Raw genomic sequence first — 15,167 nt, 5'->3', positions numbered from 1 at the left:
TATTAAAAGACATGATACATGAATTGCATAAATAAACAAAACTTTATTTTTTTTTTTTTTTAAAAAAAAAGGGTATGCGTGTGCAGCGTGTCCACTTTATTTAGTAACTGTTTAAACAGGGATTAGAGCATTGAAATTTATGCATATTGCCTAATACTTACCACCAATGACACCACAGGCCAAACGGTCACCAGCATTACCAGTGCTAAGAGACAATTCATGGCCACCAAGACCGAGGTCATCTTCATCGGCGTGGATGACAATGGTACGACTACATGCCATATAGGTTAACAACAATGTCTACATCCTTATATCTTTTCTTTTACCCAATGACAGAGTAAGGGCCAATCAACTTGACATGAGAGTCTTCAATCTTCAAAGAGGCTTCACCCTTTTCGTTAGCAACAATGTTGCCCAAGTCACCAGCATGACGAACTTCGGCTTCAGGAGCACCGTGGGTCTTGCCATGAGGGTTATAGTGAGGACCAGCAGAGATACAGCCTAAAGAGTTTTGTCAATGCATGATGATTTATATATTAAATAAAACTCACCATTGGTATTGTCACCAAACTCGTGAACGTGGAAACCGTGTTTACCGGGCTTCAAACCGGTGAAGTTGGCTTCAATAAGGACGGGATCATTTTCAGTAGCTTGAGTGAACTTGACGACACCAGAGACATCGGTACCCTTGAGAACAGCAACAGCGTTAACCATTTTTTTTGAATGTGAGAAAATAGTAATGGAAAAGAAAAGAAAAGAAAAAACTTTCAATGCTTTTTTATATATATATCAACTCAGAGCCATCTCTTTTTCGCGTCATTCATGTTTAGTAATACACTTTATTCACATATTATTCGCACACTGATAAAAAAATTATAATTTCAGACAACAAATAATAATAAAAGAGAGCCCATCAGAAGCAGAAGAATGAATAAAGAAATGACTAGTAAATCAGTTTTTTACATTGATATTAAACACTTACATTACAAAGGAGAGAATTTATAAGAGAAAAAGAGAAGCAATAAGAGTGAGTAAACCTGTAAAAGAGGTTATTAGTATCTTATCTGAAGCGCACTATAATGGGCCAGCGATAATTGGCCTGGAGAAGGTGGCGAGAAAAGAGAAGAGTAAGGAAGAAAGAGAGCAAGAGAAAGCAAGTGAAAGAGCAGTCAAAGGAGCGGAAGGGGTTAAAGGAATGTATGGAGCCAAAGCTTGGTAAGAACCAAACTACCCCTAGCTAGCACCGGTACTGTTTTCAATTTTATGATCTATAATACTACATATCAGCTTCTTACAAGAGTAAATCATATAACATACCTTAGGACTAGCTGGGGAATAGCTGGTCTTACTTTTTGGTCCAAAGATGAAAAGAAAATATAAAAAAGACACGATCAGACTATTTATTCAGAGTCTCTAACAACTTTTTCAGTTACGTGTCATTTATGCGTTGACCACATTTATTTATACTCAAAATATCAAGCTCATTTTATGTATTATTAAATGTTGTCTTTTTAAATAATAAAGACATAGAAAATCAACTAAAGTGTTAATTGTTATTGATCTTGTAATGTGTGCGAATAATTTCTGAAAAAAGTGTATTCATTCTTAACTTCTCACTAGTGTATCTTACATTTGAGCCCATTCACTCCTTCCAAAGCATTTTTACCCTTGATCCCAAAAGGGTTTTTTAGTCACCATTACTCTTTCTGAACTGCCTCAGATGGGAAAGATGTAATGTTACAGTCATGCACCCATTTGAGGTTTTGATTATTTATAAACTAGCCAATCAGATTCAATAAAAATCTTAGTAAGAGGAATAGAATTTAGCCGAAACTTTCTTTCCCTTCTTCAGCTCACACACACATTTGATCTCTTTTTTATACAATATTAAAACAGAGGATGATTTTATATAAAAGAGTAAACTATTTTATTAATATCTTGCCATTGTAGTAAGGTTAAAGGAATTAGAATTGGGAATAGTGGGAGGCGCAGTGGGAGAAGGCGCGCTTGTTGATGAAGATCTTGGTTGATTTGAAGAAGGTTGCATCATTTGATAGTTGGCAAGGATATTTCTTATTTGGTTATCATTCATCATGTTACTGTTATTGGCAAGCGATGGTTGGCTTGATAGTAACTGTACTACCATAGGATTGCCATTTAAAGCGGTACTCAGTAGCTGGGCAATGTTTGGTTGTTGTTGTTGTTGAGGCTGTTGTTGAGGCTGTTGTTGTTGTTGCACTTGGAGTTGAGGTTGATGCAAATTGAATGGTGCTGTCATGGTCATATTGTTTGCCTTGGGTGAAATAGACAGGTTTGCAGTTGTTGAACTGAGAGAGCTAATAGAACTATTGTTCTGATTAAGACCGTTCAATAGAGTGGCTAACAGTTGGGATACAGTAGGCTGTTGTTGTTGCTGTTGCTGTTGGGGCATTTGATATTGTGTTGGAGGAGTAGTAATAGCAGCAGCAGCACTAGTAGTATTAGTAGTAGTAGTAGTAGTTGTATGGGCCTGGTTTGGTTGCTGATATTGTCTCACAGGGACGGGCTTAGGCTGTAGTAAACTATAAACAGCTGCAAGGGTATTAGAGTCAATAGACTGAATAGGCGCTGAGGCAGGACTACTAGTACTTGTAGCAATACTTTGTCTGCTATTAGCACTAGACATTGTTGCAGCTGGATAGTTATTCTGTACAGGAACAGAAGGTAGGGCAGAACTGTGGTATGTAGACTCAGAGGGAGACAAGGAACGTAACACAATTTCAGCAGCTTGCTCACCCAATATACTGTCATATTCTAATACAATGTTTACGTGTTAGTTTAGAAGTAAACAAATATGCAATAAATAACTTACCATCAAATCTAATGCCTCTGCCGGTCGTATTGGGAGTAAATACCTGAAGAGAAACTTTTCGCTGACTCTCAAGATCACGGTTAATAGTAACTACAGCCTTTACACCTTCCATCGCCATCTGTTTTACAAGAGATTCTCTGGTATTTGGGAATTGTAAAATAACCGTAGCCACAGAGATATTTTTCTTTCTAAATTCATCTTCAACGTTTGAAATGAACTGTTGAGAAACGTTATTCCAAGCAATGATCTTAACCACTGGAATCTGGGTATTCAAGCTAATTTCAGGATGACGAGGGTCATATTCGGTATTATCTACATACTTTTGTTGTTGTTGTGATGCTTGATGACGATTTTCTGGGCGTCTGTTATAGGAGTGATCGTCATTTCTTCGGTGAATTTTAGGGCCAGGTCTTGCTAATTTTTGGCGATGCCTGTCATCCTCACGGGCAAAGTAGGGCTTGGTACGACATATTTCCAATTCTACAAAAAAAAGTCAGTTTATCAATTCATACACGAGAACAATCACACTTACCTAACGTAATTCCTTTAAACTTTTTACCATTCTCACTTTGAACAGCGTTTGCACAAGCAAAGGGACTATCAAATTGAACAAAGCCAAACGTATTTTTAAAGACAACTTCAAGAACTTCACCATAAGCACTAAAATAGTCCATCACATCTTCTTTATCAACACGAGCGGGTAATTGGCGTATCAGCATACGGGACTCAGGAGAGACATCGCTCCAATCAACATTTTTCTTTGATAATATGCTGTTGGCATCAGGCGCAGCGACTCTTTTTTTAGATGGCGCTTGACGACCACTATAAGTAGTAGCGTCATCAAGTTTACGTTTACTACTAAGCAAAGAATACTCATCAAACTCATCTAATTCTGTTTCATGCTTTTTAGCATAATTGTATTTTTTAGTTTGTTTCATCTCTTGCCCTTGGAGCATTGCTTCATGTTGTTGTTGTTCCTGCTGAGTCTGTAAACGACGGTAAGGATCTTGAGGACGATCAGGCTCTTGTTCTTTTGGTTCTTCAGATACTGGTTCCTTATTATTCAATTTATTATTATCATTGGCAAATAATGCCGAGAAGAAATCATCTACAACTGTTGGCTTATTGTTGTCTGTCATGATATTTTTTTCTTTCAGTTATAAAAGAATAGTGTGTGATTGTGTTTGAGTGGGTTTGAGTGCTTGGTTGATATAAATGTAAAAGAGAGGGAAGAAGTAGAAATTAAAGACGGTATGTAACGCTAACTACTTTTTGTGTGAGTACGTCCTAACTGGTTTGGATGTTTTGGGGTAGAGAGATATAAAGGCTATAAAGAGGAATATATATATGTGATAAGTAAAACTCTCTCGCTTGTTACTTTATAAAAAAGTTCTTTTTTTTTTTTTTGGTTCTAAAGAAAAAGAGGAAAAAAAGAAAATGAAGGAAAAAATTTTTTATTTAAATAATTGCGTATGCTATCTGAGATTAAAGCATACAGAACAGATGAACCAATAAAATGTATTTATTCTTGGTAGTGCAAGCAAGATTTAGAAAAAGAGAGAAACAGCAAGGGAAGGAATATGATATTTATGTGGTTGCTTCTATAAAAAAAAAAAACAAGTAAATACAAAGAAACAGAGAATAATTATTTTACCTTGAGCAGTTGATAAACTGGACTCGCTATTTTCTTGTTTATCAAATTCGCTCTTTGTAACACTTGGTCCTTCACAGGCCGCATCTTGCTCTTCTTCTTTGATTATACTCACTTTAGTCTGTGATGACATTGCTGTATCAGTAGTGTCATTAGCCTTGTTAGTATTAGTACTACTGTTGACGGATGCAGGGCTATTGTCTGTAGTAACTGGTTGAGCGACGGTCGTGCTCGAAGTTGTCATCGTTGCTGCTGTATTTGGAATATTTCCCATGCTTAGTTTTGCATTCAACTCTTCAACTTCCTTCATCAATCGATATCCTTCGGTACCTTGCATCGCAGCTATATTTAGTTTATTTTTAAGCTCTTCCACTTCTTTTTGCAGTAAAGCATTCTGTTGTTCAAGTTGAACGATCTTTTCTTCCATATCATGAATATGTTGTTTCTTCTTTTTACGACATTCTTTAGCTGCTTGTCTATTCCTTAGCAACCTTCTCTGTCGGCGTTCATCATTGGTCATATTTCTTGTACTTTGTCTCTTGCTACCCTGAGCGTCTTCTGGCATTGGATGGGGTATGGCTGCAGGTGGAGGAAGTTGAGAAGGAGGTCCTGGGAGTGCAGTAATCACGGCACCATTTTGAAACTGAAGAAGATTGGATGCAAGTGCAGGAACAGCAATAGGGGCTACCATCGCTTGAGCTAAAGAAGCTGCTGTAAAGTTGGCAAGATCGTGTCCCTGTGCATGAACATATTGCTGTATGATCTGATGTTGTTGAGATTCATTCAACAGATGCATGCCCGGAGGCACAGGTGGTGTATTAGTAATATTTAAAATGGCATGTGGATGAGGATGAGAATGTGGATGTGGCTGCTGTGATGGATTGGTCTGCACTTGTGTTCCATCTTGTTCTGCAGCTGGCAGCGACTCTGGTTGCTTCTCCTGTGATTCCTTAGCCTGCTGCTCTTGCAGCTGCGGCGTCGGTTCTGATGATAATTGTTGATCACCATGTTGTTCTTCTCCCTTTGATTGACCAGCATGATTCATCATCTTCTCATCATTTGTGTCACTCGATTTATTGTTATTTATAGAATCTCCCATAGTTGCATTGGGGTTGCTTTGACTTTCTTCATTCACCGAAGCCGCTTCTGAACTCTCTCGGACATTGTCTGATGTATCCTCTTTTTTATTTTCTTCATTTGTTGTTGTATCACTTGTATTATCGTCATTCAGTTTAGCTATTTTAGCCTCTTTCTGTATTGGCTCTTCAGCAGGACGTTTAAGATCCTGTTTATTTTCACTGTTGGAATAGGTATCTTCAATAACTGAGTCTGCCATTTTTAAACAAAGATAATGACGTTGCTATTTCTTGTGAATAAAACACTGTACGATATAAACAGTACCTTTTTCTTTCTCTCCTTACCTTTTGTTTGTTTTGTATAAAATAAAGTCTTCTGGTTCTTTTTATAAATGTAAAATATGCTTTCTCTCTTTATCTTCCTTTACTATTTTCATTATAATTGAATTGTTTCAATACTTTGCTCTTTTATTGGATAAGCTTACTCAGTCGGGAATACTTTACAGTTTTGATGACGAAAAAGAGGATGTCGACGTAACAAGAAAGAAAAGAAACTGATGACGCAAAAAAAAATTTTGTATGCTCTTATTTTGCCCCCTTCTGAACTTTAAATTCTTGGAGTGACTATTTATTCTTCTTTCGCTTATTCCCCTTTATTAAAGAATAGTAATCATGTCTGAGAGTTTAGTTTTAGAATAATACATACCCTTTCCTAGAGAAATTACTGTTGATATCGACTATTGGAAAAATATCATTGAAAATTTACCTGTCCATCATGTAGTGTGTTGGATTTATAAGGATAACACGAATGGTAATATGTCTACTTTAAACGAAGGTCAACCTATACCAAAGCATGTAACAAGAAGAAGCATCGTTTAAAAACTTAAGCACATATGCCATAGAGCTGAGACATATAAGAATCGAGTTGGTGTACAGACAGAAGATGAATCGTCTAAAAGCCGGCCAATTCAGAAACCAAGCAAGAAGATCGATTGCAGATGCTATGTTACTGTCACCTGCTATTTCATAACACCTAATCGGGTCACTATTAAGCTTCATAGTGAGTATAATCATCTTATTGGAAGCTTTGATGATGCCTCTTTTTTGCCTTTATCGGATAATACGAAGGAAGCTTTATTGCAAAAGCTACGTGAAGGTTTTGGTAGAAGAGACATAAGAGTTACATTTCAACGTCATTTTAATGAAAGGATAAGAGACCTTTTTCCTGAAGCTGCTAGCTCGTTATCCTCTTCAGTATATGTTGTGTACAACATATATAAAAAGGTTCAAGAATTATCATATAAAAAGCACAACGAACAGAAGGAATCAATCAAGTTTTGGTTGAAAGGTCTTCAGCAACAACGAGGCTACTTTACCTATATTGCTCAAGATTTCGAACAGAGCTATACATTCGACTTTGTTTCTCCATGGTAAAGACAGTAACTAGTTCGAGCTGAACCATTTTGCCTGGATACTACACATTGTGTGTCTATATAGCCAATGTTATATTATATAGCATTGTCGTTAGACATTCTATTACCGGAAGTGATTGCCCAGCCACCTTTTTCTTTACGAATGATTATTCAATGATTTCAATTGCACGTTTCTAAGATTTATCAAGAACCTTGGGCCTGATCAACAATTTCCTTGCTTAAAGAAAATAACAATCGACGTTTCCGCCGTTGAACATGCAGCCATTACAAGAGTCTTTGGTTCTGCCGTCAGTACCCAATGATGTCTTTTCCATGCCAGCAGAGCCTGGATGCATCAAATCCGCAAGAAATTCAAGTTAGGAAGCGCTTCTACCAAGCGAATATAACAAGCTTAAGAATATTTACTCTTGGGTATATGTTTTTAGAAACGTTTTATAGGAAATTGCTACTGCTCCTACTTCACGCACTCTTTTTATATACAAATTACTTGCGATTTGATTCAAAATAAACTATACTGCGTTTGATTAATCCTACTCTTTTGAACAAAGAAATTGTCAGTAGGTTTTCGTGATTTAGTGACAGCTGTTGATGTCTCTCATGAATATATAATCAATAAGCAGTCAACTAAAGCTCATACTTTTTCAATATCAAACGGCGATTACAGGTAAGACGATTACACAAAGAGTGTGTATGAAGGTACACTAATAACTTTTTTTCCATTACTTAATTTTAGGGTACGTTCTGGCTTTGCTTGGGTTACGCAGGTCGAGCTGAATAGGAGGCTTCAATACGGTTTTTATGGGATACAAAAGTGGTATAGCATTATTTCCAGCCCAAACGTCACAGAATGTTCAGGTATTCTATATCCTACATATAAATCATATCAATATCTCATGTTCAGTAAGTTTTATAAATTGCTATCTATCTTCATAATACTCTTACTTGAACTATTACTGTCATTAGCATTTTTTCTTTCATGAAAGGATTTGAGCATCGTGAAAGGAAAGGATATTTATGTAGCAATAGACAACAAACATTAGATTATATTACGAATGCTCTATGCGGAAGAACCTTACGAAACGAGCCATACCGTCTGTGCCGCTTGAGCACAAGCAGAAAACGAAGAGTAAAGAAGCAGCTGTATCGTAGGAATATTGAATTTCAAGCCCTCCCCAAAGGAGAGTCATTTTTGCATATGGCGACGCAAACCTTCCAAGTTCTATGCGTTCATTTACTCCTACACCCTCTAAGGTAAAATGAATTTACAAAAATATGCAGTTATATATAATACAGGTAATAGAAATTACGTAGACATTTATCAAAAAAGGGATAGTAATATTAGTTGATGAATACAGGATGTCAAAAGTCTGCAGCCATTGCAAAAATGATTTAGAGGATATTGCTGTGCCTGAAAGAGGATTTGACTGCAATCATAAGTGTGCCAGTATTATTTATATACATAGTTGTACAAGATATTGATCTCGATTTAATTCTTAGAAAAAAGATGATTAGACTGCGTTTAAAGAAAAATCGTGTAAAACGGTGTGTAAATGATAACAATAGAATCATTAACCGATCCAGTTCTTGTCCCGATAAAACGCAAATAGGTATATCTGTCAAACTTTGAGCGCTTAAAGTTTATGTTCTAACCTAATCACTTACAAATTAGGCTATGTCCTCATTGTAAACCCGTTGAAACTTTGCAAACAGTGTCCAGCTGGTAATGCTTATAGTAGAAACTTAGTAAGTTACTTTTGCTTAGTTATAACTAGTTAGGTACTGATTATTCTATTTTAATACTGTCAACTCCATCCAATGATAGGTCTGGAACCGAGGCGTCAACACAGCACTGAACATTTGATCGATTCTTGCAGATTATGTTAATAATAACTGTAATATTGAATCAGGGAATGCTGCATTTAGTAGGGTGCTTTAACCAGCACTATCAAGCCACTAGTTTGGCCTTTTGCACTTGCAAGTATTTTATTGTGATTCGAAAAGAAAATACTAACGTCATTATTATCTTATCCAATCAAAAAATCCTGGAGTGATTTAAGTGAGTGCAAAAAATTTTTTGTCTTTATCAGTCTTGGTGCACACCAACATGCGCACCACATCGAATTCATTAAACCAACAAACGGTCACAAGTTGGATAGTCCTTTCAAAGTAGCAATGTTGATGAATTCAGTTCTAGATTAAACGAGTCCTATAGAGAAGTGACAGGGTGTCTTTGAGAAGCAGCGAGTACAGGGCAAAAAAGATCAATTATACAAAGCAGAAAAGTTGTCTCTTGATTTGTTATCAGAACTAAAGCATGTATCCTCTCTTTTCCCTTGATCATTTCGTGACAGAGAGAACTGTCAAGCTTTATTCTCGTTGATTATACACTCATTGTTGTATTGACTCTTTGATATTCTGGCTGACAGCAAACTCTGTCTCTTTAGCATAAAGCTCTTCATCTCACATGATGGTCTTGTGCTCATTTTCTCCTTGTAGATCGTTTCATTTATGTGTTTTCTAAGATTGTCTCCTCTTGATTATAGAGAGCATTGAAAAGATATTATATGATTATAAGCGGAAGGATGCAGGTATTTCCTATGGTCTTTAATTTGCATTGTTCCTCGTAGACTACTTTTGCTCAATGCTAATGAGTGAAAAAGAACAAGTTTATGCTTTCCTTATGAGTTACGGAGGTACTAAATCATTTTCCTTGTTTAACCAAAGTACAAGCATTATTACCAATTTTGGTAGCAGTGCTCCCTTAAGAGACTTCATATGTCTTCTATCTTTTCATTGTCATTATTAAGCCATATTGGGGCTTATTATGCCCACATAATTATGGAACTCCATAATGGCGTCAATCAGCATCAAGAAATATTAACATGCAGAAAAGTCGGGTGCGGAATTTAGAAACAGTGAGCCATTATAAAAGAGCACTTCAAGTTGACAATATTGAAACAGAGACAACTTAGAATTTATAAAAACTGAATTATGTGTCAACCCAAAGCCTGTATCCAATCTTCTCATCATAAAAGACACCAAGAAATACTTGGATACGCCCACATAAGCATGTTGCAAAAAGAAAAAGAAAAAAAAATTACGTCATCAGCTTTTTATCCAATCAAATGATAAAGAGCTGAAATAATTAGGTGCTTTTTGAAGTGTCGTCTGCGGTCTTTTTTTTTCTCTGAAATTTTTTTTTGAAACCTTTTTTACACTTGCTTCTTTCTTTTTTACTTTAAATTTCATAAAATGGGAGACAGACCTGCCAGTCCTATGGTAAAACAAGATGATTAACTTTACTGCATTTCATTCTAATTCTAAATACTATATTTTAGGATGCTTATGACAGCAGACCTTCGGATCGCGGTGACATGGACCGTCACAGCCGTTCCAGAAGTAGATCACCTAAATACGAACGTCGCTCTGCTAGTCGTTCCCGTTCTCCTCCTCGTCGCTATTCTCCTGATAGACGTCCCAGAAACCGCTCGCGTTCTCGTTCTCGTTCTCGCTCTCCCTCTCGAAGCAGGGATCAAAGAAGTAGCAGAAGACGAAGGTATATATAACAAGACACTTGACACTACAAGGATGAAACTCAAATTTGCCTGTAATTATGTGTAGCGTATCTCCTCGTCGTCGTAGCCGTAGCCCACGTTACCGCCGTCGTTCTCCCGCTCGCAGAGAGTACGTAGCTTGTGTGAATATGTTTGACAGTTTATACTAATTTTTTCTTCTTTTCAGAAACAAGGAATTCCATGGAACTAGAGTGAGTTGATAAAAAAGACATGAAAAATCATGATACTAACATCTGTATAGGAGGCACCTGAAATGTCAAACATCTTGGGCGTTTTTGGTTTAAGCTTGAGAACTAGAGAGGAGGACTTGGAGGATGAATTCCGTAAATTTGGTGCCATTGAAAAAGTTACTATTGTTTATGATCACAGGGTAAGAAAAGAAGAGCTTACTTTTTCTTTGGCCAGATGATTAATGTATCTATAGACTGACAGATCAAGAGGCTTTGGTTTCGTATACTTCCAAGATCAAGAGGATGCCACTCGTGCTCGTGATGCAATGAATGGCAAAGACATTGATGGACGTAAAATTCGTGTTGATTATTCTGTCACTCATCGTCCTCATACTCCCACCCCTGGCCAGTATATGGGCGAGAGAAGACCCAACTACTATGACCGTGACCGCAGATTTAGAGATAGACGAAGCCGTAGAAGTCGTTCTCGTTCTTTTGACAGACGTAGAAGATACTATCGTTCAAGAAGCCGCAGCCGATCTTGGTCTCGTTAAATATGAGGCTGTGTGTGCACGGAAAGAAAAACAAAGAATTAACTTTTTTTTCTCTTTAGTTAAAACAAGAAATCCTAACCTGTCTCTTGCTAAACTAAAATCAAGCCATTTTTCATTTTTTTAAACTCTTCAAAAATAAAACAAAGTCCTCAAATAATCAGTCAAGACAAACACAAACACACACACACACACGCACACACGCACACACATCCCTTCAAACCTTCCTGTGTAAATTATTCAAACTACTACTACTTGTTACTGTCAAGAAAGACTCCTGTTACAAAGAAGTGCTCAAAGAAGTGTTCAAAGAAGTTTTCAAAGAAGTGTACAAGGAAGTGTACAAAAGAAGTTGTTTAGTTATTTCAAACATTTCAAGATTTCAGGTAGGGGTTTTAAAAGAATTACCTATAGCTGGTGCATCACAGCATACACCACACGTAATGTTTACATGAATAATAAAAGAGTACATATAAAAATAAATACAATCACACTCTGAGCTATCAACATTGAAAAAAAAAGAAAAGCATTACTGTGACTTTGACAGCTCGTCCTTACTAGGTTATACCGTCAGTAAATTGTGCGTATGTGAAATATCAACATTATGATAAATATAAACAAAGAACAAATAAAGTATTGTGGTTTATTGATGCGAATTAAAGAACAAGAAATATACAATATGTTTAGAAGCACTTAATGAATGACAATACGCCTTCTATTTTCATCAGAAGCTTTTGGAATATAGACCTTCAAGACACCATTTTCGTAAGAAGCCTTGATATCAGAGACATTGATGGGAACAGGAAAGCTGATTGATCTTTGAAAACTACTGGAGCTTCTCGGGTTGGTCCAATAGTTAGGGTTCTTGTTGGTTTCTATAAAGGCAGTCTGTTGTTGCTGTTGTGCTAAAGAATAAGCACTATGGTGATTTTGTGAGGAACCACTGAGGAGCAGAGTACGGCTATCAGCAATTTCAATATTGATGTCTTTTTTGTCATAACCAGGTAACTCAGTTTGCAGTTCAAAGCCTTCTGGAGTTTCATGAATATCGGTAGCAGGAAAACGCATGAAGGAACCGAATGAACTACTGACAGAGCTAAAAGAGTTTCGAGAAACATTGAACCAATTTGGGTTGTCAAATATGGACATTATACGATCCATATCGCGAGAAGCATCAGTGAAGAACCCGTTTGAAAATGCCATAGTGTTGATTGATTTGTTGAAAATAGAAATAGAGAAGAGGTGCTTATATATGCTTTTGGTATCATAATGAAACACAAAGTTTGTTGAATGATAAATCTATATGCCAGTAAAGTTGTCAATTGTTGTTGTCAGCTGGTCTAAACTGTCAATACATGCATGACCATGTGTAGTAACCCTCATGGCCATTATTAACTATACCCGTCAAAAAGAAACAATGAAACCACTTTGTAGCTCATGTTGTATATATCACTTTGGGCTTTTCTTTTTGATCCCTCACAGAAATAGTAAAAGCTTTATTCAAATTGTTTTGCAAATGAAATTATCTTTTGTCGTTTGCCGACATAGAACTTTTTGAAATTGGCAAAGCCATTGGCAAGTCATTTCAAGCTTGTAGCCATGTTACTATGAAGATGGCACAGGGTCAAGCCGGTTTTATTCTCGTCCTCATTCCTACTCTTTTCCTGACTCAAGTCATTACCATGTTTTCGTGGGGAAGCAAGTGTTGAAGATGATGACGTTGAGCGTACCGTAGAAGCAGAAGAGGATGGAGATGATGAATGTGCAGGCTGCTATTTATATTTAATGCTGTCAATATGATTTTTTATCAGATGCGAAATGTGTATACTTTTATAAGGTCATACTCGAGTTGTTATAATGATAAATATATAAACTTTATGCACATAAATTTGTTAATGCTTGTTGTAAGCTGGTTTAAAAAGACAATGAATGTATGACGATATAAAACCACCCTTCATGGCTTCTTTAAGCGCTCTGTATGATAAGAGTTGCTTCTCCCACATCAGAAAATAACCGGCTATGAAAACGACTTTTTTCTTTAAAAATGACAACTACAATTTATCAATGTAACAGTTTTAGATACGGAGAACTGTTATTAAATAAAAACACTATGTACTATTCGGTCTTGTTATGATGCTGTAATAGCTCTACCAGACGATTGACTGCCTTATCTTGCTGCTCTGACGTAGTGTTTGATTGTTGTATAAAGGGTTGAATGATGTTATCATTCTATATATATTATTTTATGCAGAGTTAATAAACACATCTGTTACTCATTTTTCTCAAAAGAGGGGGAAATGTTACCATTATATCATTTGTCACTGAAAATAATTTATTTTGGTCCAGCTTTTGAATTGTACTTTTTTTAATTTGTTAAAAATAAGGGAAATTATGTCATCACTCATAACTTACTTGCAGAATTCTTGAATGAGTAGCTGAACATTTTGTGGACGATGACTCTCTTGATCTTCAATGGTTTTATCATCTGCCTGTGATTCGTAGTTAATATGGACATGACATTCTCGACCCGTTTTTATAAAGCATATACATTTTACTTTTTTATCATTTTCCCATTGATGACTTAGTATGTAAGCAAGTGTATCTGGTGTAAGTATGGGTGGTGATCCCCAATGATCTTCGATATTATTTAGAATTTCTGATATCCTTTCTTCAGTTATTTCCATTTGTATTATCTTGTCTTTAATCCCTTTTGGTGCTATCCTATCTTGGTGTTTTGGTAAATCAAAATACATTATAATAAAAGAAGAAAGAGTACATATGTCCTTTTTTAACTTGTACGTCTTGTCCTTTTATACTCACTAATTTCAAAACGAAGCTAATCCTTATTTGAAATACGAAAAAATAAAAATAAAAGCAATTCTAGATTTATTTTCAGAAACACACAACGGATTATATACATTTATAGCCTTTTTTCTTCTTCTTGATTATACATATATTAACTACTTTCTTTAATATAATTAAAAAAAAAAAGAAAGACTCCTTGTAGAATAAGCTATGTATCTTGTATCACGCTTCAATTTTATTTTCTTTACATGTTGGCGGAGCTGGTCCAGGTGCTTGAGGCAGTGGTGGCTTTTCGCTGTTATGATTTGGTCTAGAAGGTAATGGTGGTTTAATATCCACTTGTGATACAGGTATATCGGGTATAGCTTCAAGATGGTTCTCTTCACGTGTTTCATTCGTGATAATTTCCTGAAGTGTATCACTTTGAGTAAATGTCTCAAAGGTACGAATGGATGTCGCATCCACGTAAATACTCCACGAAAAATACTGCTTTTGTGAGAGTTTTTCTTTTAAACCTAGTGTCTCTTTTTAGGAAACACTACATGCACCAGGAAATACACCAGATGTTAGATTGATTCTACGGGCGCTATCTCTACCCATTACCTATGATGTCGTCCAACAAAACCTTTGAACATGCGGCGTCACGCTAAGCAAGGCTTTATAAAGTCACCGACTTGTTTTGTTTCTTTTCAAGAAGAAAAAGAGATGAAAAGAAATGTTGTTGTTTCTTTATTTATCCTAATTTTATGTTGTCAGTTGATCAAAAAAGGCCACTTATGATAAATTCGTATTTACATTATTTAGCCTATTTTCTGGTGCATGTAGCGTTCACCGAATAGATTACCTAGTTTGAGAAAGCTTGAAGATGAAGAAGTGGGTATCCATGTAGCAATGGACATGGTTTCTGACAAAAAAAAGTACTCTTTAAAGTTTTCAGTGGTTCAGCAATGAATCTATGAAGATCTGTGTTGAAAATAATATGATTAGAGCTTATGGTAGTTCATATCTTTAATATTGAAACAGAGCTTGCAAGCATGCACTTCTTCTAAAGCGAT

At 36.2% G+C, this 15,167-nt stretch overlaps 6 protein-coding genes across 6 annotated transcripts; 2 read left to right on the top strand and 4 right to left on the bottom strand.

The window, feature by feature from the left end:
* Positions 1 to 23: 23 nt before the first annotated feature.
* Positions 24 to 778, bottom strand: RHIMIDRAFT_229709 (superoxide-dismutase). The gene is made up of 4 exons (XM_023607649.1): positions 552 to 778; positions 327 to 501; positions 162 to 271; positions 24 to 107 (listed from the first exon to the last, which is right to left on the bottom strand). The coding sequence occupies exons 1-4, from the start codon at positions 712 to 714 to the stop codon at positions 97 to 99; spliced, it is 459 nt and encodes a 152-aa protein (XP_023463452.1). The 5' UTR covers positions 715 to 778; the 3' UTR covers positions 24 to 96.
* A 1,152-nt stretch (positions 779 to 1,930) lies between these two features.
* On the bottom strand, positions 1,931 to 4,257 carry RHIMIDRAFT_294206 (uncharacterized protein; the record flags this gene model as incomplete). Its single annotated transcript, XM_023614063.1, has 3 exons — positions 3,384 to 4,257; positions 2,852 to 3,331; positions 1,931 to 2,793 (listed from the first exon to the last, which is right to left on the bottom strand). Exons 1-3 carry the CDS (start codon positions 3,988 to 3,990, stop codon positions 1,931 to 1,933), a joined length of 1,950 nt encoding a protein of 649 aa, XP_023463451.1. The 5' UTR covers positions 3,991 to 4,257.
* Positions 4,258 to 4,293: 36 nt separating this feature from the next.
* On the bottom strand, positions 4,294 to 6,254 carry RHIMIDRAFT_262365 (uncharacterized protein). Its single transcript, XM_023611601.1, has 4 exons — positions 6,083 to 6,254; positions 5,924 to 6,005; positions 4,506 to 5,862; positions 4,294 to 4,452 (listed from the first exon to the last, which is right to left on the bottom strand). The coding sequence occupies exons 3-4, from the start codon at positions 5,836 to 5,838 to the stop codon at positions 4,439 to 4,441; spliced, it is 1,347 nt and encodes a 448-aa protein (XP_023463450.1). The 5' UTR covers positions 5,839 to 5,862; positions 5,924 to 6,005; positions 6,083 to 6,254; the 3' UTR covers positions 4,294 to 4,438.
* Positions 6,255 to 10,182: 3,928 nt separating this feature from the next.
* On the top strand, positions 10,183 to 11,004 carry RHIMIDRAFT_45700 (uncharacterized protein). Its single transcript, XM_023615267.1, has 3 exons — positions 10,183 to 10,290; positions 10,350 to 10,777; positions 10,828 to 11,004. Exon 2 carries the CDS (start codon positions 10,351 to 10,353, stop codon positions 10,630 to 10,632), a length of 282 nt encoding a protein of 93 aa, XP_023463449.1. The 5' UTR covers positions 10,183 to 10,290; position 10,350; the 3' UTR covers positions 10,633 to 10,777; positions 10,828 to 11,004.
* RHIMIDRAFT_206325 (uncharacterized protein) lies at positions 10,840 to 11,310 on the top strand (the record flags this gene model as incomplete). The annotated part of the gene is made up of 2 exons (XM_023606890.1): positions 10,840 to 10,956; positions 11,011 to 11,310. The coding sequence occupies 2 exons, from the start codon at positions 10,840 to 10,842 to the stop codon at positions 11,308 to 11,310; spliced, it is 417 nt and encodes a 138-aa protein (XP_023463448.1).
* Positions 11,311 to 12,000: 690 nt separating this feature from the next.
* On the bottom strand, positions 12,001 to 12,510 carry RHIMIDRAFT_240415 (HSP20-like chaperone; the record flags this gene model as incomplete). Its single annotated transcript, XM_023609370.1, has 1 exon — positions 12,001 to 12,510. One exon carries the CDS (start codon positions 12,508 to 12,510, stop codon positions 12,001 to 12,003), a length of 510 nt encoding a protein of 169 aa, XP_023463447.1.
* Between the last annotated feature and the right edge of the window lie 2,657 nt (positions 12,511 to 15,167).

This window comes from Rhizopus microsporus (genome assembly GCF_002708625.1).
Source record: "Rhizopus microsporus ATCC 52813 unplaced genomic scaffold scaffold_16, whole genome shotgun sequence".
Classification (NCBI taxonomy): domain Eukaryota; kingdom Fungi; phylum Mucoromycota; class Mucoromycetes; order Mucorales; family Rhizopodaceae; genus Rhizopus; species Rhizopus microsporus.
The sequence above is the reverse complement of the archived record's forward strand: the minus strand, read 5'-3'. Positions and strand labels throughout refer to the sequence as shown.

What these genes read in the sequence shown, in the direction of transcription:
- RHIMIDRAFT_229709 (XM_023607649.1), bottom strand. Translation starts at nt 714, where the DNA reads ATGGTTAACGCTGTTGCTGTTCTCAAGGGTACCGATGTCTCTGGTGTC. An exon ending in GTTTGGTGACAATACCAATG is followed by an intron (nt 502 to 551) that starts GTGAGTTTTATT and finishes AAAACTCTTTAG; the next exon opens with GCTGTATCTCTGCTGGTCCT. An exon ending in GGCCCTTACTCTGTCATTGG is followed by an intron (nt 272 to 326) that starts GTAAAAGAAAAG and finishes TATGGCATGTAG; the next exon opens with TCGTACCATTGTCATCCACG.
- RHIMIDRAFT_262365 (XM_023611601.1), bottom strand. Translation starts at nt 5,838, where the DNA reads ATGGCAGACTCAGTTATTGAAGATACCTATTCCAACAGTGAAAATAAA.
- RHIMIDRAFT_45700 (XM_023615267.1), top strand. Translation starts at nt 10,351, where the DNA reads ATGCTTATGACAGCAGACCTTCGGATCGCGGTGACATGGACCGTCACA.